We start from the raw sequence: 19,287 nt of genomic DNA on the forward strand, positions 1-19,287 counted from the left end.
CAGATGGAAATTAGCTAGTAGCTAAATCTGGCGCAAGCATCTCTTCTCTTGAGATTGTTTTTGTGTGTGTGTGTGTGTGTGTGTGTGTGTGTGTGTGTGTGTGTGTGTGTGCGTGTGTGCATGGTTCCTGACAAATAAATCACTGAGAATAAGAATAAGAAAAATAAGAATGAGAATTTCTCACCTCTACCGGCGAATCTAATTCATCCAGCACGTTTTTCTCGTTGGGCGCGCGCTGCAGTGTCCCTGTAGAATTATGATCCACTATCAACACGTTCTGACTTGCAGGTCTGACAAACTTACAGTCGCTTCTTCTGGAATCGGTCGTTCTGTAAACCTCATAATTATATGCGTGCTGCAGAGTTCCTGTGCCCACGGTATCCGCGTAACGCGGCGGATAATACGGAATAACTGGAAGATTGGACTTGTAATACAGACGAGATTGTCTCCACCTGTAGATTTTGACAGATATTATGACAACTAAACATGTTATGAAAAGAAATGAGACTGCAGCCAAGGCCAGGACCAGATAGAGAGTCAAGTTATTGTTATATTCCTTGTCGTGCGTAAAGTCAGTGAACTCCGAGAGCACTTCAGGGAAGCTGTCCGCCACCACCTACGTTAACATTGACTGTAGCTGATCGAGAGGGCTGCCCGTTGTCCTCCACTACAACAGTGAGTCTTTGTTTGACAGCATCTTTATCTGTGACTTGGCGTACAGTTCTTATTTCTCCATTCTGTAAGCCCACTTCAAACAGCGCCCTGTCTGTGGCTTTGTGCAGTTTATATGAGAGCCAGGCATTCTGACCAGAGTCCACATCAACAGCCACCACTTTAGTCACCAGATAACCCACATCTGCCGAACGAGGCACTATTTCAGCCACCACAGAAGCGGCTGACTGGACCGGATACAGAACCTGAGGCGCGTTGTCATTCTGATCTTGGATGAAAATGTTCACGGTTACGTTGCTACAAAGCGGAGGAGAGCCTCCGTCCTGCGCTTTAATAGTTATCTTAATGTTTTTGATTTGTTCATAATCAAAAGAGCGCACTGCATGTACAACCCCGCTCTCCGCGTTAACAGAAACATACGTTCCTACAGGAGATCCGCCCAAGTCACTTTCTTCTAGCATGTAAGATATACGAGCATTCTGATTTTCATCCGGGTCATGAGCTCTGATTCTGAGAATAGAAACGCCGGGTGAATTATTCTCTAGCAAGTATGAATTATAAACACTGTCCTTAAAAACTGGGGCATTATCATTAACATCCGTAACTTTCAGATTAAATGTTTTTCTGCTTGTTAAAGGTGGCTTTCCGGAATCAGTAGCGATGACAGTGATGTTGTACTCTGATAACTTCTCACGATCTAAAATAGCATTCGTGACTAAAGAATAATAATTTCTTAAAGTCGATTTTATTGCAAAATCTTCAGATCCTTCTATAAAACAATTGACTTTGCCATTATCATCAGTGTCTGAGTCCTTAACATTAATTATTGCAATTGTAGTATCAGGTGGAGCATTTTCAGATACTGAGCTCGAGAAAGACATTATATTAATGACAGGTGCATTGTCGTTTACATCAATGACCTCTAATGCAATTTTACTCGAATCAGTTAACCCACCCTGATCCCTAGCCTCGACTGTCAGTTCAAATTTAGTATCTTTTTCATGATCAATTTCTCCAACAACAGAAATAATGCCAGTGTTGCTATCAATATTGAATAACTGCGCAGCGGTTCCTTTTTGTTTGTAGAAATTGTATGTTATTCGCCCGTTTGAACCAGCGTCTGCGTCTGTAGCGTTAACGGTAGTAATGTACGTGCCTCTCTGTGCATTCTCCATCACAGATGCCCTATAAACTGTCTGGTTAAACACAGGTGCATTGTCATTCACATCTAAAACAGTAACATCTATATTAACAGAGCCAGATCTCTGCGGGCTTCCGCCATCTACAGCGATCAGCTTCAGAGACAGATGAGGATGCTCCTCCCGGTCTAAGGCTTTCTGCAAAACCATTTCCGCGTATTTACTGCCGTCTGGATTTGAGTGTTGCTTTATAACAAAATGATTATTTGTCGATAAAATATAATTCTGCAGTGAGTTCACACCTACATCGTGATCATCTGCGCTTTCCAACAAAAAGCGTGAACCCAGCGTTGCAGACTCACTAATTTCGAATTTTAATTCTTTGTTCTGAAACGACGGCGCGTGATCATTTTCATCCAATATTTCAACAGTAACTGGGTGCAGCTCCATTGGGTTCTCTAGAATCATCTCGAAGCTGAAGCTGCACGGTGTGATGTCGCCGCAAAGCTGTTCTCGGTCTATTCTCTCACTCACGACTAGCATCCCTTTGTCTGTTTTAAGCTCTGCGTATTGAGTGCTTTCTCCGGTCACTATACGCGCTCGACCCGCTCGAAGCCTTTTTAAATCGAGCCCCAGATCTTGTGCTACATTACCTATGAGTGAACCTTTCTTCATCTCCTCCGGAATCGAATATCGTATCTGTCCGCTTGCAGTGTAAACATGACAAGAAGAAAACATTGATAACAGCCAAAGCATTTTCCATCGCCAAGACCGATGACTGCATTCTGTCATCCAACAGCTCCGATGCACCATAATCACAGGGTTAACAAAGAGCAGATCCAGTTAAAATGTTGTGATGTAGTCCAAGATGGTGTGAGGAAAAATAATGCAACGAAAATGCAAACCTTAGTATGTGCCGCATACAACCCTGAATAAAAAATGTCGAGGCAGCCTTGCCCTCATCTGCTAACACGCAAGAAAATGGGGAGGGGTAAAGATTGCTGGATGACAAAGCACAGCATAAAATGTTTCACTGATCAACAGCGGCCCTTGCTGTTCAAAGTGAGCGTTAACATGTCTAAGTAACTACACAATATGTAGAAAATAGAAAAAAAAAAAAAAAAAAAAAAAAAAAAAAAAATATATATATATATATATAGTGAAAGAAACAATCGAAGAGCAATCACCCCAACAAGGAACAACAGTCTAAGAAAAAAAAAGAAAAAAAAAAAAAAAACATCACAAACTGCACTGTTGCTGTCCAGTGCTGAAATGAGATTTTAAGATTTTAAGTGAAAGAAGCACATGTGGGAACATTTCGAGGGTAAAAGGGAAATAAAACACTTTAAAAAGCCTATTTAATATTTACCCACCTGTAGCGAAGAGTCTGGTTCATCAAGGATGTTTTTCTCGCTTTGCGCGCGCTGCACTGTCCCTGTAGAACTGGGGTCCACTATTAACACACCCTGACTAGCAGGTCTGGCGAACTTACAGTCACTCCTTCTGGAATCTGTCGTGCTATAAACCTCATAATTATATGCGTGCTGCAGAGTTCCTGTGCCAACGGTGTCCGCGTAACGCGGCGGATAGTACGGAATTACTGGGAGATTTGAGTGATGATACAAACGAGATTGTCTCCACCTGTAGACTTTAACAGATATTATGACGACTAAACATGTTATGAAAAGAAATGAGACTGCAGCCAAAGCCAAGACCAGATAGAAAGTCAGGTTATCGTTGTATTCCTTGTCGTGCGTAAAGTCGGTGAACTCCGAGAGCACTTCAGGGAAGCTGTCCGCCACCGCCACGTTAACATTGACTGTAGCTGATCGAGAGGGCTGCCCGTTGTCCTCCACTACAACAGTGAGTCTTTGTTTGACAGCATCTTTATCTGTGACTTGGCGTACAGTTCTTATTTCTCCATTCTGTAAGCCCACTTCAAACAGCGCCCTGTCTGTGGCTTTGTGCAGTTTATATGAGAGCCAGGCATTCTGACCAGAGTCCACATCAACAGCCACCACTTTAGTCACCAGATAACCCACATCTGCCGAACGAGGCACTATTTCAGCCACCACAGAAGCAGCTGACTGGACCGGATACAGAACCTGAGGCGCGTTATCATTCTGATCTTGAATTTGGATTTTAATTTGTGCACTGCTGCTGAGAGCTGGCGCACCGCCATCCTGAGCCTTCACCCTGAAATCTAGTGATTTTATTTTTTCGTAGTCAAACGAACGCATGGCATAAACAACACCAGTTTCAGCGTTAACTGATACAAGAGAAGACAATGATTCGCCGTTTATCTGCACGTCTTCAAGGAGGTACGCTACCCTCGCATTCTGGTTCGAGTCTGCATCGCGAGCATGAACGCGAGTGATTGAATGACCCGGTGAATTGTTTTCAGCCATATCCGCCGAGTAGACACTTTTATCAAACACTGGCTCGTTATCGTTGACGTCATTAATTCTAACGACAAGCGTTTTATTGTTGCTTAAAGGAGGTGATCCTTGATCAGTCACTGTTATTGTAATGTTGTACTCCGAGACAGTTTCGCGGTCTAAAGGACCGTCTGATACTAAAGTATAGTAATTGGCAAGCGTTGACTTCATCTTAAAAGGCAAAGATGGGCTTATACTGCAACTTATAAGACCATTCTTCCCAGAATCTGCATCTTTAACACTTATTATAGCAACTGTGGTGTCGGTGGGTGAGTCCTCTGCAATTGTATTTGAAAATGACGTTAAGCTTATGACTGGCACGTTATCATTCACATCGGTCACCTCCACAATAACTTTACAGGAATTGGACAGAGAACCCTTGTCTTTGGCCATTACAGTTAATTGATATTGTTTAACCTTCTCGTAATCTATATTCCCCAGCACTCGAATCTCCCCGTTGTCAGGATTAAGAGAAAACACATTACTCGCCTTGGATATTTGATCAAGGTAATATGTTACATGGCCAAATGCTCCCTCATCTTTATCATTAGCAGATACTGTAGTAACGAGAGCACCCTTTGGTGAGTTTTCCGAAACAAAAGCTTTGTAAACTGCTTGTGTAAAAATCGGGGCATTGTCATTTGCATCTTGAATGATGACACGGATACTCACTGTACCAGTGCGCTGAGGAGTGCCGCCATCCGCCGCGGTAAGAATGAGCCTCATCTCCGCCTGCTGCTCTCTATCTAGCGGCCGATCAAGCACCATCTCTGCATACTTACTTCCGTCAGAGTGTGTCTGCTCTTTTAGACTAAAATGCGTTGTTGGTTTAAGGCTGTAGCCTTGAAGTGTATTTATTCCTACATCGGGATCTACAGCACTGCCTAATATGAACTGCGCTCCAACCATCGCCGATTCACTTATATCTACAGTAATCTCTTTCGAAGGAAAAGCGGGTGAATTATCGTTAATATCCAATATTTCAACTGTGACGCTAAATAACTCCATTGGATTTTCTAAAACGATCTCAAAGCTGAAGCTGCACGGCGAAGTCTGACCGCAGATTTCTTCTCGATCTATGCGTTTTTTCACGAGCAGAGTTCCTTTGTCTGACTGAAATTGCACCAGCTCGCTTCCATCCTCCGACGCAACTCGAGCCCGTCCGGATCTAAGCCTGCCAATACTCAGTCCGAGGTCTCTCGATAAATCGCCAATCATAGATCCGGACACCATTTCTTCTGGTACAGAATATCGAACTTGTGCCTCAATCACCTGGTGTGCTACAAAAAACAAAAGCAGGCGAATCCATACAGAGGAGAAGCGCTGTTCTGCAAAAAACATGACGAATGCAGTCTCCATCTCATGCATTCGGTAATTAAAGAAAATATGTAACTGCTGCGTGGAAAACAGAAGCGTCAATTATACTGATAAACGATTTTAAAAGATATGGCCACAAGTGCTGTCGATGGCGCATTTCTTCATTTCTCCTTTCGGACTGCATATGTCTTTTCCCCACCACCCTCCTGCCCAGTGAGGACAAATGACGTAAATAGTGCAGTGACTCAACACACTTAGATTCACAGGCCGACAGCGGCACTCAGAGTTCAAAACGTAGACTAGCAGTCAAAACATGGAAGAATACAGCAATAATGTATTACATACTAAAGCAAGCAGTCAGGCTATTATAAACCTAATTTAAACCAAAATAATTTCCATCATGTTCATTTTCGCAATCTATTGTAACCATATGACTTTTCTGACTTTAGCTGAACAACAGCCAAAATGGTCCTGTTATGCTTTAAAAACAATCTGTATTGTATAATCGCTATATAAATAAAGGTGACTTGATATAATTTACCAAAAAAAGGGGTCATTTTAGAAAACAATTTGGATGTTTGCAGCTGCAGCACCAAAGAGAGACGGTGTTATTCCAGAAACACAAACGAATAATTATTCATAACAAATATTTTAAAGAGACTATAGCTCATATCAAGCGATTTGTGAGCATACCATAGAGGCTACATACAGAGGATAAGAATGATTAAACCGAGGACACACTTTTCAGCACCATGGACAGCGCCACAGCACGGGCTGTTTAAAGATCTCCAATAGCCATAATCACAAAATTGCAGACTACCAGAATCAAAAACTATATATTTTAAAAGCTATGTAAACTAGAAAAAATATACTACTAAAAATAATACTACTCGAGTTTGTATCATCACAAAAATGTTTTAATGAGCAACGTTTTGGTCAATCAACCTTCCTCAGGCTTACAAAACATGCAAATGTGCAAAAGAGAACACACCATTTAGATTGACAATCATCTGTTAGTAATAAGTAAAAGCTATTAAAAACATATCTGTGCAAACTCACCAGTGTGCTGTGCGCATCGGTACAGTCAGCGGCTCGTGTCTCCTTTGGAATTGTTTCTGTTCCACTCACGTCAACACTCATCAGACTTTGACTGATGGGCCCGAAATACTTTACATCACTTTTCCTGGAGTCTGTAGTTCTATAAATTTCATAATTATGCACGTGCTGCAGAGTTCCTGTGCCAACAGTGTCCGCGTAACGCGGCGGATAGTACGGAATAACCGGGAGATTTGAGTGATAATACAAACGAGATTGTCTCCATCTGTAGATTTTAACAGATATTATGACGACTAAACATGTTATGAAAAGAAATGAGACTGCAGCCAAGGCCAGGACCAGATAGAAAGTCATGTTATTGTTATATTCCTTGTCGTGCGTAAAGTCAGTGAACTCCGAGAGCACTTCAGGGAAGCTGTCCGCCACCGCCACGTTAACATTGACTGTAGCTGATCGAGAGGGCTGCCCGTTGTCCTCCACTACAACAGTGAGTCTTTGTTTAACAGCATCTTTATCTGTGACTTGGCGTACAGTTCTTATTTCTCCATTCTGTAAGCCCACTTCAAACAGCGCCCTGTCTGTGGCTTTGTGCAGTTTATATGAGAGCCAGGCATTCTGACCAGAGTCCACATCAACAGCCACCACTTTAGTCACCAGATAACCCACATCTGCCGAACGAGGCACTATTTCAGCCACCACAGAAGCGGCTGACTGGACCGGATACAGAACCTGAGGCGCGTTGTCATTCTGGTCCTGAACGTTAATGAGAACTGTAGCATTTGAACCGAGAGGTGGAGACCCTCCATCCTGCGCTCTCACGTGTATTTTAAACTCTTTCATTTGTTCATAATCAAATGACCGAACCGCGTGGATAATTCCATTGTCTGCGTTAACAGAGAAGTACGCTGAGACAGGAGAACCATTTACATCGGTATCTATGATATAATACGCGATACGCGCGTTTTGCCCTGCGTCAGGATCTGTTGCTTGAAGAGTAAGCAATGAAACGCCGGGAGAGTTATTCTCTAATATATACGTTTTATATTCACGCTGACTAAAGGCTGGCGCGTTGTCGTTGATATCAGTAATTTCTAGTGAAATTGTTTTTTTACTGAATAATGAGGGGCTGCCTTCGTCTGATGCAACTAACGTTAAGTTAAAAATGGAAACTTTTTCTCGGTCCAGTGGCGCGTCGGTTACTAAAGTGTAGTACTTACGCGGTGATGGTTTAATTGCAAAGGGGGAGTTTTGTTCCAAACTTAAGCGGACCTGTCCATTTCTACCGGAGTCTACATCCTGGACGCTTATCAAAGCTACAACGGTGCCAGGTGGAGAATCCTCTTGTATTTTACCCGAAAAAGATGTCATTGTTATAATCGGGCTGTTGTCATTAACATCTACAACATCTATGACTAATTTACTTGCACCGGTTAGGCCCCATGGGTCTTTAGCCTGCAAATTAAGTTCATATTGCTGAACAGCTTCATAGTCTAAAGTGCCAGTGAGTGTTATATCACCAGTGGCTGCACTGATTTGGAAGAGGTGCGCTGCGTCCTCTCCGATATGAGTAAATGAATACGTGACATTGCCATTGAAACCTTGATCTGCATCAGAGGCACTTACTTTAGTTATCAATGTCCCCCTTACCGCGTTCTCAGCTACACTTGCTTTATACATTGTTTCACTAAAAATGGGTGAATTATCATTGGCATCAAGGACAGAAACGAGTATTTTAACAGTTCCAGAGCGCGGCGGGTCTCCACCATCTATAGCCGTTAATATAAGTGAATGCTCGCTCTGTTTCTCTCTGTCTAACACTGACTGCAACACCATCTCTGCATACTTGCTGCCGTCTGAGCGACTGTGCTGCTTTAAAGCAAAATTATCAGTAGGTTTCAGACTATAGCTTTGAAGAGAATTCAACCCAACATCGGGATCAGTCGCGGTGTCTAACAAGAAAATGGTGCCTATAGGCGTGGACTCGCTAATCTCTAAAATGATTTCTCTCTTAGAAAAAACGGGTGCATGATCATTGATGTCCTGAATCTCGATTGTAATCGAGAAAAATTCAAGAGGATTTTCAAGCAAAATCTCAAGACCGAAACTACACGGTGATTTTTGTCCGCAGAGCTGCTCTCTGTCTATTCTCTCTTTCACCACCAAATGTCCTTTGTTACGGTTCAGTTCGACATATTGTCTACTGTCATCAATGACGAGACGCGCACGACCAGACACCAACCTTTTCACATCCAAACCGAGATCCTTCGCCACATCTCCGACAAACAATCCTGGTCTCATTTCCTCTGGAATGGAGTAACGAATCTGCCCGGACGCCGAGTTCAGCACGAATAAAAGAAAAATGGAGAATCCTGCTTGCCATTTTACACACCGCCGCAAATGGACCCTTTTGTTGTCCCCCATCCTGCAAATGTAGTAATCCGAGTAAAATACAATCATACACTTGTATTGTATCAGTTTTCAAATATTCAAGAATTTAGAAATCCACTCTGTATTGTTCAGAATGTTCCAAAACGAGCGTAACGTACAAACAACAGCGCTTCGTCTGTTTTCTCTGTCCTGTCTGACGCAATGCCTTCTTTACGCAGCTCTTTTGAGCACTATCCTCTCCCTGGGCAACAGCACCTCTCACAGTCAATAAGAAGCACAACAGCAGTGCTGGACTGAGCAGCATCAGGGCAAAAAGAGCTAACATGGTCTGATTTATGAGAGTGCAATATGAGGTTCTTGCAACATTTCTGGTTCTATTAATTGTCACTACTGGACAGAAACTTGATTGTGAGCACTTGGTGTTTAAAAAAGTCCAATTTATTATTGTAATGAGCGCAGTGCAGGAACAGAGTCATGGAAAAAATACAACACAGAATTAAATAAAGTCAGCTCGATCAGACTTTAGCAATTACAGTTTATCATGAACCAATGTGTATTCCATGACAGGTGTTTAACAAGAGGGTGGCCAAACGTGATTTTAGGTGCCATCTTGTTTGGCTACCCTCTTGTTAAAAAACCCTCTGATTTAATAAAAAATAATGAAGAAAGTGTGTAATATCGAGCCAGTCAGATGTGATCCTACTGTCTACGTTAGCTGATGATGACCTACATTTAAAAATGATGAAAGCCAGTCGAGTGTGAACTCCAAAAAACAGACACAATCCTCAGTCTGGTCCTGTAAAAGCTGAATATGTATGTGTGTGCTTGTTTTTTGTGATTTATGAGGACACACATTTGTATAATGACATGGGTATTATACTGGTATGACGACGTAAACATGAAATAGGAGGACATTTCATGAGTCCTCATATTTAAAATATATTTAAAAACACACTAAACTATGTTTTATTAAACATGTAAAAATTCAGAATATTTTCTGTTATGGTAGGTTTAGGTAGTGTAGGGGATAGAATGTACAGTTTGTACAGTATAAAAACCATTACACCTATGGAATGTCCTCACTAAGATAGCAAAACAAACCTGTGTGTGTGTGTGTGTGTGTGTGTGTGTGTGTGTGTGTGTGTGTGTGTGTGTGTGATTCAACAAACACAACAACAGACATTGTGCAAAAGTTTCTGATTGTCAAAGCTTCACAACAAATAAAATAAAAGATTTCCAGTAACACTTTACATAAAGGATTAATGCATTACCATTAGCTAATGCATTAATTATCATGATCCACATTCTTTTCTTAATCTGGGACAATTTTACAAATACATTTTGTAACATTTCAGGTTGTACAAATTAACATTGTTATGAATAAACAGTAAAATATTATTAAATTAACATAACCCAGATTCATAAATGCTTTTGAAATGCTATTCATAATTTATGATGAATTTAACTAGTTTCAAACAAATTATAAATTGTTACCAGAATTTCTTCACTAAGGTTTTGCAGTATGACACTGATCATTTTACAATGTTTGCAGCTGTATAAATACAGAAGCATGTTTGTGTTATTATGCCAATATGTGGTTTTGGGTTCTGCAGTTGATTCAAACACACTGACAACAATGCTGTGTGGATGCATGAAAAATGAGCTCTGAAGCTGCCGCATAGTCATACATACTTAGTGTAATGAGATTGCATTATTCAGACTGAGCCCTATATAGCCTGATGCATTTTAATGCTGTAAAAGTGGGCCAGAGTCCAGCCTTAAAGCATAGTGACACACTGCTGCAGCAGGGGAGGAGAGCCAGAGACCTACATAGTGCAGACACACACACATGCACGCACCTACATACACACACACTCATGCAGTAAGATGATGCAGTATCTATGGCAGTGTTTTAGTGAACCACCACAAGATGGAGCACTGCACATACTGTATGCTTACATTCAGATACTGAACTGAACATATGCAAAACAGCCCATCATGAGGACTTTAAAAGTAAAAACATGTAGCAGAGATGTTAAGGAGAGTATGAAAATTTAAAAGAGACAGAAAGAGAGAGATAGAAAGTGTATATGGAAGTGAAAAAAAAAAAAAAAAAAAAAAAAAAGAAGCTTTCTGTGGATTGACAATGATATTTTATATAAAAATAGCAGTATATCAAATATATGTTTCTTACCTAAGATGGGATTGATTCGTTTCCATTCATCAGGATGAAGCAAAGGTGCAGGTCATGGAGGGAAGAGAAGAGATAAAAATAATCAACAATAAATAGATTTACACTTTTTCCTGAAGAAAATGTGCTGATTTGTTTGAAGCACTTACACTGTATGCAATAGAGGCGTTTGCCAAGGCAAGCATCTGTATTACCAGTTAAACAAAATGAAAAGACACCCACACTAAGATCTAAACATTAAAATGAGAGAAACCACACCCAAAGTGCACTCAGAAAACTATAAAACACTGAGGATGGCTTTCACAAGAACACTGTGACATAATGACATACTAGCATACATGATCTCCATCTTGATCAGAAATTGTACAGTTAGAAAAACAAGAATATGTGGGACATGTGAGGAGACACATTTCTGCCTCTGTCACCCTCCAATAGCTTTTCATGAAGGCATCTCTGCATGTGTGCACTAAAATGACAATCAGATTGGATTACAAGTCTGTTTTAATCTTCTTTCTCACACACACACACACACACACACACACACACACACACACACACACACACACACACACACACACACACACACACACACAGGTGCGCCTATCATTATGAGAACCATTACGCCTATAGAATGTCTTTTACTGTACTGTACTAAACCTACCCATCACAGACAACTTTATGCATTTTTTAAAATTTAAATAAAACAGTTTAGTTTGCTTTTTAAGGTATTTTAATTACGAGGATGCAGGAAATATAAACCACGTTTATGTTGTAATACCAGTGCCATGTCATTATACAAATTTGTGTCCTCATGAATCATATAAGCAAGCAAGTACAAACACACACACACACACACACACACACACACACACACACACACACACACACACACAGAGAGAACCCTTCTCACATGTACAGAAGTGTACAGCAGAAGTAGGCCTGCCTAAAGCAACAATTTAAACACACATGGGTGAACACTTTAAATAGCACACCGTCACTGACTGGATCTGCAGTACATAACAGTCCCATTACTGTATACCCTCAGAAAAAACAAAAGCTGTTACTGGGGTGGTACCCTTTCAAATGGTGCTAATATAAGATACTTATATGCACCCTTTAGGGGTAAATAAGGTACAAGGTACCTTTTGAAAGGGTAACTGCCCTAGTGACAACTTTTGTACCTTTTTCTGAGAGTAGTAGCACTAGTAGTAGTTTAAAGTTATTACAAAACATGCAGTACATGAAAGGAATGCAATTTCATAATAATAGTTTTTAGTACTTCAATAATAATAGTAATAATAAAATAAAGTAATCAATAATCGGCTAAATAAAAGCATTATTAATAACAATACTAATCAGACTAACTATATATATAGAAGTAATACCCTCCACTTACAAACCAAATGTTAAAATAAGACTACAATTAAGACGAAAATCAATTCATCAGTGATACCAAGCATTTAACTACATGTGTATATTCCATACATTCATAACTGGCACTCAGAAGAACTACTGTTAAGCCAAAAACTATGATTCAGTTAATAAAACACATTTTATGTTGGGATTTTTAAGTGATATATTAACCATTAGAAGATCTGTTGCTAATTGAATTTGCTCTGTCACCTGAAAATCCCTAAATTAAGCTCACAATGACATTTGATTGAAATGTATTTGCATATTCAACCCCAATCTCTCTTTTGTGGCATTATGTGGCATTATGTATGCTCACGTGTGTGTGTCAGGCGTTCATGGTCCGATTAAAGGCATGTCAGAACATGTTATACACTGCAGATGAGCTCAGTGCACAGTCACAGTAATAAACACACAAACATCTGCTCAGAGAAAACATTACTCTCCATCTAGATTCTATATTTAATCCTGCAGACCCAGTGAAAAACCAAGTTTACATGTGGCTTCATAGTCATGAGATGAAATCATCCTTTGTCCTAGATAAGAAGCTCAAATCAAAAGTCTGGACAGCTGTTAAATTGTGGTTAGATATTATGGTTAGTTTGTCAAAGCAAACTTCTCATTTTTAGACTCATCTGTTAAATATCATGACAATTTCATGGCAAAGTATCTTAGTGGTAAATGTAATAAAAAATGTTAAACAAAGAGAGACTTTTCACACCTTTTAACGTTGGATATATTTCTTACTAATAACTTTAAAGCCTGTAGAAATCTCTGCTTTAAAGCAAAAGTGATGCTTGCAGCAACTAGCACTGCAAAAGATAAACAGTATGACTTACTAAGCAAAAGTATGACCAGTGTAACCCGTGAAACAAGATAACTTAATACTAGGCTTTCATGCAATGATTCAACTATGAACAACTTCAAGGTGAAATTCCACATTACAATTGTATCTTATGCTACCTGGATTGAAAGACAGGCATATGCACAAATATATTCTGTCTTCGCACTAGTTACTGCAAGCACATTTACTGTTAAGAGTAAAGATACAACCTACCTGAGTAAATAAAACATTCATATCTCTAATGAAACACAGGACAGACACATTGGGACACTAGGAAGACTTGTGAAGGGTATTTTGATCATGTAGAATATTCTTCCTGAATAATCAACAAGATCATTCATAAATGTATCTAAAGTTGCATGCAGTATTTCCTAATTTCCCATTTAACCCTTGTGCGGTCCCAGGCAACAAAATGTAATTTTGTAACAATATATATATATATATATATATATATATATGTATATATATATATGTATATTTTTTTTTTTTAACAAAAGTAATTTTACTCTGTTTATTAATGTTTGAAAAATTTATTTTTTTTTCAGTACAAAAAATTGCTAAACTTTGACAAAAAGTAATTATTATTTTCATAATTGTGATTTCATAATATTTAGATATGAATCCAACTGAAAAATACTTGTGAAAAGATGACTTTCAGTTAGTCAAATAGCACATAGCAAATAGTGGAGCTCTGCAGCCTTTTTTTTTTTTTTTTTTTTTACTTTTAAAACTGCATTTTCCAAAAGATGGGCAAAAATCTTACTCTAAACCATGTCAAATTATCCATGTTATCCCCATGAATGAAAGTTAGAAATGTGGGTCTTTTATAAAGTGAATCTTACATAAAAAGCTGTTTTTTTACAAAAACCTATTCAATATATATTATATATAAATGTAAAAGATATGATAAATCCTCCAAAAACTGCACAAATATAAAGTAAAAACATTAATAAACAGACTAAAATTACATTTGTTTTTTTAAAAAAAACTATTTTTTTTGTTAAAAAATTACATTTTGTTGCCTGGGGTCCCCAAAGACCCTGAGTGTGACTTTTTTTTCTACACTAACATAAAAACAAGATTTCACTCCATTTTTATTTATTTATTTATTTTTTATTATTTGTAGATCTAGAAAGTTTTAACCAAAAGTGTTTTTGTTTCATGTCATTTGGACAAAGAGAACATTTTTTATTTTTATTTTAGCAAACGTTGTTTGGGGTCTAAAAATACCCCAAAGACCTTATAAGGGTTAAAAGAGACGCTCAGATTGTGCGTCTTTTGATAAATATTTTTTATTAATATAATTCCTAAAACCGAAAGTCACTTTACAAAGCACATAAATCACATTAACAGCACTATCCAGAGTAAATGTTAAAACATCTGAAGTGTAAATGTAGACATCTCCAGTGACAGTGATTCTGGCTCAAATCAATAACTATAGGTTAACATCTTCTGGCAAAAATTAGTGTTTGTGTAAATTAATTATAAATGCATGGTTTGTTTATTGTAAAGGTTATATAACATGTAAGCTTAATATGTATACAACCAAAAATAAAGCGCTAGAGTACATAAAGACAGATGAAGATGAAATTGTTTTAAATCCGGTTCACAGAAGCATTGTGTTCATGTGAAATGCAGATTCAAAATCTTTCAATCATTTAATCTTTCTTTTGAGAGAGAGAGTCCTAAACAGAGTGACCGTCTGATCAAAGATACAAAGCAGAGATGGATCCTCATCAAATACAAACTCAGTGATTACAGCTTTTCAATAAAAAAAGCAGATTGACATGCATGCCTTCCAAAGGAAAAAAAGTAAAGTCTGTGCTCATCGTGACAGTCGTGCTTGGACTATATATAAAATAAAAGTTTGTGTTTACATAATATATGTGTGTGTACTGTGTATATTTATTATGTATATATAAATTCACACACATGCATGAATATATTTAACAAAAATATATTATATTTATGTGTAAAATATTTATATTTATATATAATATAAATTATATATATATATATATATATATATATATATATATATATATATATATATATATATATATTACGTAAACAAACTTTTATTTTTCGCGATAAATCGTTCGACAGCACTAATATATATATGTAGTCCAAGCTCTCTCTCTCTCTCTCTCTCTCTCTATATATATATATATATATATACACACACACACACACACACACACATTAGAACCGCATATAACAATAAAGAGCACACAAAAGTCTTTAAAGTGCAATTACAAAAAAACTAAAACATTGATGTCAAGATCTTGTCACATTCAAAATTAAAGCAGAAAAGGACACAATAAAAGTGAAGGATTCACTGTAATGTGTTTTCATGAAACAGCTAATGCATTATAATTATGAACATTTGTCATTTGTTTGATTAAAAGATTTTCAGTCCGATCTGTTGATAAGGATTTTAAGTATGATTGTCAGGGTCAAACCATCTGGTTTAGAACTTATGTGGCACTAAGAGCGTCGCACGTGCAGTGCTGCGTCCACCCACATGCACAGACGACCCACTCTTATTCTGCATGTCAAAATCAACAAAGTCAGAGCCGAATCTGAAGTCCCCTCTCCACGAGCCTGTTGTTAAGAAAGAGTTATATCGATCATCCTTCTGCAAAGTAGTGAAGCGGCTCACGTCGGAGTAGCCAGGTGGTCCGTAGGTAGGAGGAAAAACGGGTAAGTTTGCAGTTGAGCGATACATGTATCTGTGTCTACATAATCTCATATAGACCATAGCAATTATGAGCACAAATAAAAGACTGGACACGCCTGCCAGAGCCAGTATTAAATACAGAGTAAGGTCATTGTGAGCATGTGACTCATCTATGCCACGTGCAAAGAGCTCATCGATGATAGGCAAGCCGTCTTCAGTCATAATATTAACAGTTGCAGTGGCAGACAAAGACTCAGGCCCGTTATCACTCACAGAGACTAGCAAGGTTTGTTTGATCTCATCATCTTCTACAAATGGTCTTAGTGTCCGAATTTCCCCACAGTGAAGTCCAATCGAGAACAAATTGGGCTGCGTGGCTTTCACAATTCGATAGGACAGCCATGCATTGTGCCCTGCATCTGCATCAACAGCAACCACTTTAGTGACCAAATAACCTGCAGGAGCAGCTCGGGGCACAATGTCATCCGCAAGGTATCCATCAAACTGAACTGGGTAAAGAACAACCGGAGCATTGTCGTTCTGATCTGTAATAAAGACCCGGACAGTGCATGTGCTGGTGAACGGAGGACTGCCTCCATCACGAGCCATCACTTGAACACTGAAGTGAGTGGATGTTTCGTAATCAAAGGGCCGTAGAGTAAATATCTCACCGTTCTCTGCATTAATGGAGAAAAGAGAAGCTGCATCTTCTGAAAGAGAATACAGGATTCTAGCATTCTGCCCCTCATCTGCATCGTCAGCTCTGACTTTAATGACTGGGGTTCCCTGAGGCTGATTTTCTGCAAACTGGATGCTGTAGTCACTGTGTCTAAAAATAGGAGGATTATCATTAACGTCTGTAACTGTTATGGCTACAGTTTTGCTGCTGAATAAAGGGGGTGTGCCAGCATCCACAGCAGTCACTGTTATGTTATAGTGAGGACACTTTTCCCGGTCTAAAACTCCATCAATCACAAGCATAAAGTAATTTTTTACTTCTGATACAAGCTTAAATGGCACATCATCAGATATCTCACATGTGACCCGGCCACTGGTGCCGGTATCAAGGTCATAAACATGTAGCAAAGCCACCATAGTTCCAGGTGAAGCGTCTTCTGGCACAGTAGCAGAGTTTGATTTAACTGCAATAATAGGTGCATTGTCATTCACATCTATCACATCTATGATGAGTTTACAGTGAGACGACTGTCCTCCTCCATCTTTGGCTTGTACATCCAGCTCATGAGAACTGGCCTCCTCGTAATCCAATGCACCCGTGACTCTCACCTCACCCGTCACGGGGTCAACAGCCAAAATCCCCCTCGTCTTATCAGGCACGTGACTAAAAGAGTAACTAACTTCCCCGTAAATCCCGCTGTCTAAATCGGTTGCATTTAATTTAACCAACACAGAACCTCGAGCTGAATTTTCTTGTGCACTGACTTTGTACACCCTTTGACCAAACACAGGAACATTATCATTAGCATCTAACACGTGAATGTGAATTGAAGCTGTTCCAGAACGAGAAGGCCGGCCACCATCTACTCCACTTAGGGTCAGAAAGTGATCAGCTTGGTTTTCTCGATCCAAAGGCTTTTTGAGGACCAATTCAGGATATGCATTTCTGTCCACCTGAGTATTCATCTCTAAAGCAAAATATTCACTCTCGCTGAGTTGATAATGCTGAACAGAATTAGCTCCTATGTCAGGATCGTGAGCACTTTCAAGTGGAAAACGCCTCCCTAGAACCGTTGACTCCAGTAGCTCAAGCTCAATCTGACCGTTATCAAATGCTGGGCTGTTATCGTTGATGTCCTGGATGTCCAAGAGGAGACTGTACACTTTGAGCGGATTCTCCAATAGGAGTTGAAATTGCAGGACACAGGGTGCAGACTGTGTGCAAAGCTCCTCACGGTCCATTCTCTCGCTCACCAACAGAGAGCCTGTTTCTGCACTCAGCTCACAAAACTGTCGGCTCCCCTCAGCAACAACTCGAGCATTGCGCCTCATGAGCTCCGTCACATCTATTCCCAAATCTCTCGCCACATTGCCGATGATGGAGCCTTGCTGCATCTCCTCTGGAACCGAATAACGCACTTCAGCAAGAGAACCACACATGCAAATGAAGCAGAAGCAAAGCTGAAGCAAGAAATGTGCCAGTACGCGTCTGGACAAACAAATCATGTTGTAAAATATTAATGGTTATATTTAAATAATAAAGAATAAAAATAATGACAATAAAAGCGCATTCTGAACTGATCCTCAAATAGCTAGGGCAGACACTGCGCTCTGATGCCTGCTCCTGTCGGCTTAGATTTTTATTTTCATCTCTCTCTTTCTCTGCACGCCTACAGCACTCCCCTCCCCATCCACCCCTCATCTCTCCCTCCTCTGCTCGCTGTGCAACACTGATTAAACTGGGGCATCAGGACACACGGCACAGATGAGATCACTTCCTAAGCTGTGTATAACATAAGAGCGTCACCCAGAGACCAAATGAAAGAGTTACAGATCCACAAACTCTTTCCACAATACAGTATATACAGTCAAACCAAAATTTATTCAGACACCTTGAACATTTCATTCATTAATACAGTTTATTCACTATAGTTTAAAAAAAATGGTAATAAAATATGACAAGATCTCAGAGTTTAACTGTCAGAAAAAAAATAATCTTAATTTTGTCAGATAACACTTAAGCAAAACATGGTCAGGTCAAAGTGTCTGAATAATTTTTGGTTTCAGATTTTTATCAATTTTACTGGTAGTCCACTGTATGAAGAATTTTGGGGTATAATATGTCACAGTTTACTTTATTTTGATATCCTCACTTACATAAATGAACTATAGTGTCCTGCACCCACTAGTAAAAATATATCAAAAATTTAAAAAATGTCTGATTAATTTTTGGTTAATATATATATATATATATATATATATATATATATATATATATATATATATATATATATATATATATATATATATATATATGTATATAGGGCCAAAAATTGGTTTGGTTTTTGCAATATTCAGAACGAATGAACAAACATGGATTGTATTATAAAATTGTATCATAAGAAACTCTCAAATTGCTTCCTAATTAAAATTCACTTCTGGAAATGTATTTAAAAAGCCACTATTTAGAATTT

At 38.9% G+C, this 19,287-nt stretch overlaps 2 protein-coding genes, 1 long non-coding RNA gene and 1 pseudogene across 24 annotated transcripts in view; 1 reads left to right on the plus strand and 3 right to left on the minus strand.

The window, feature by feature from the left end:
- The window catches only part of LOC127525780 (uncharacterized), a 38,080-nt gene extending 34,455 nt beyond the window's left edge, over positions 1-3,625 (plus strand). The window contains exon 3 of the long non-coding RNA XR_007933416.1: positions 3,542-3,625. This is a non-coding gene — a long non-coding RNA (uncharacterized LOC127525780). The remainder of the gene's footprint in view (positions 1-3,541) is intronic.
- LOC127525756 (protocadherin gamma-A12-like) overlaps positions 1-19,287 on the minus strand; it is a 169,497-nt gene that overhangs the window by 88,378 nt on the left and 61,832 nt on the right. Inside the window, exon 2 of one of the 22 annotated variants that reach the window (XM_051918626.1) lies at positions 6,626-7,351. The exons of 20 other annotated variants lie outside the window; for them this stretch is intronic. In XM_051918626.1, the coding sequence (XP_051774586.1) occupies positions 6,626-7,351 (726 nt within the window). Of the gene's footprint in view, positions 1-6,625; positions 7,352-8,861; positions 9,174-19,287 lie in introns of those variants that run through there. One more of the 22 variants, XM_051918662.1, reaches the window with a different exon arrangement.
- LOC127525765 (protocadherin beta-16-like) overlaps positions 1-19,287 on the minus strand; it is a 71,905-nt pseudogene that overhangs the window by 6,846 nt on the left and 45,772 nt on the right.
- On the minus strand, positions 15,582-18,504 carry LOC127525767 (protocadherin beta-15-like). Its single transcript, XM_051918715.1, has one exon. The coding sequence runs from the start codon at positions 18,317-18,319 to the stop codon at positions 15,926-15,928; it is 2,394 nt and encodes a 797-aa protein (XP_051774675.1). The 5' UTR covers positions 18,320-18,504; the 3' UTR covers positions 15,582-15,925.

The sequence above is a fragment of the Ctenopharyngodon idella genome, chromosome 14 (genome assembly GCF_019924925.1).
Source record: "Ctenopharyngodon idella isolate HZGC_01 chromosome 14, HZGC01, whole genome shotgun sequence".
NCBI lineage: Eukaryota > Metazoa > Chordata > Actinopteri > Cypriniformes > Xenocyprididae > Ctenopharyngodon > Ctenopharyngodon idella.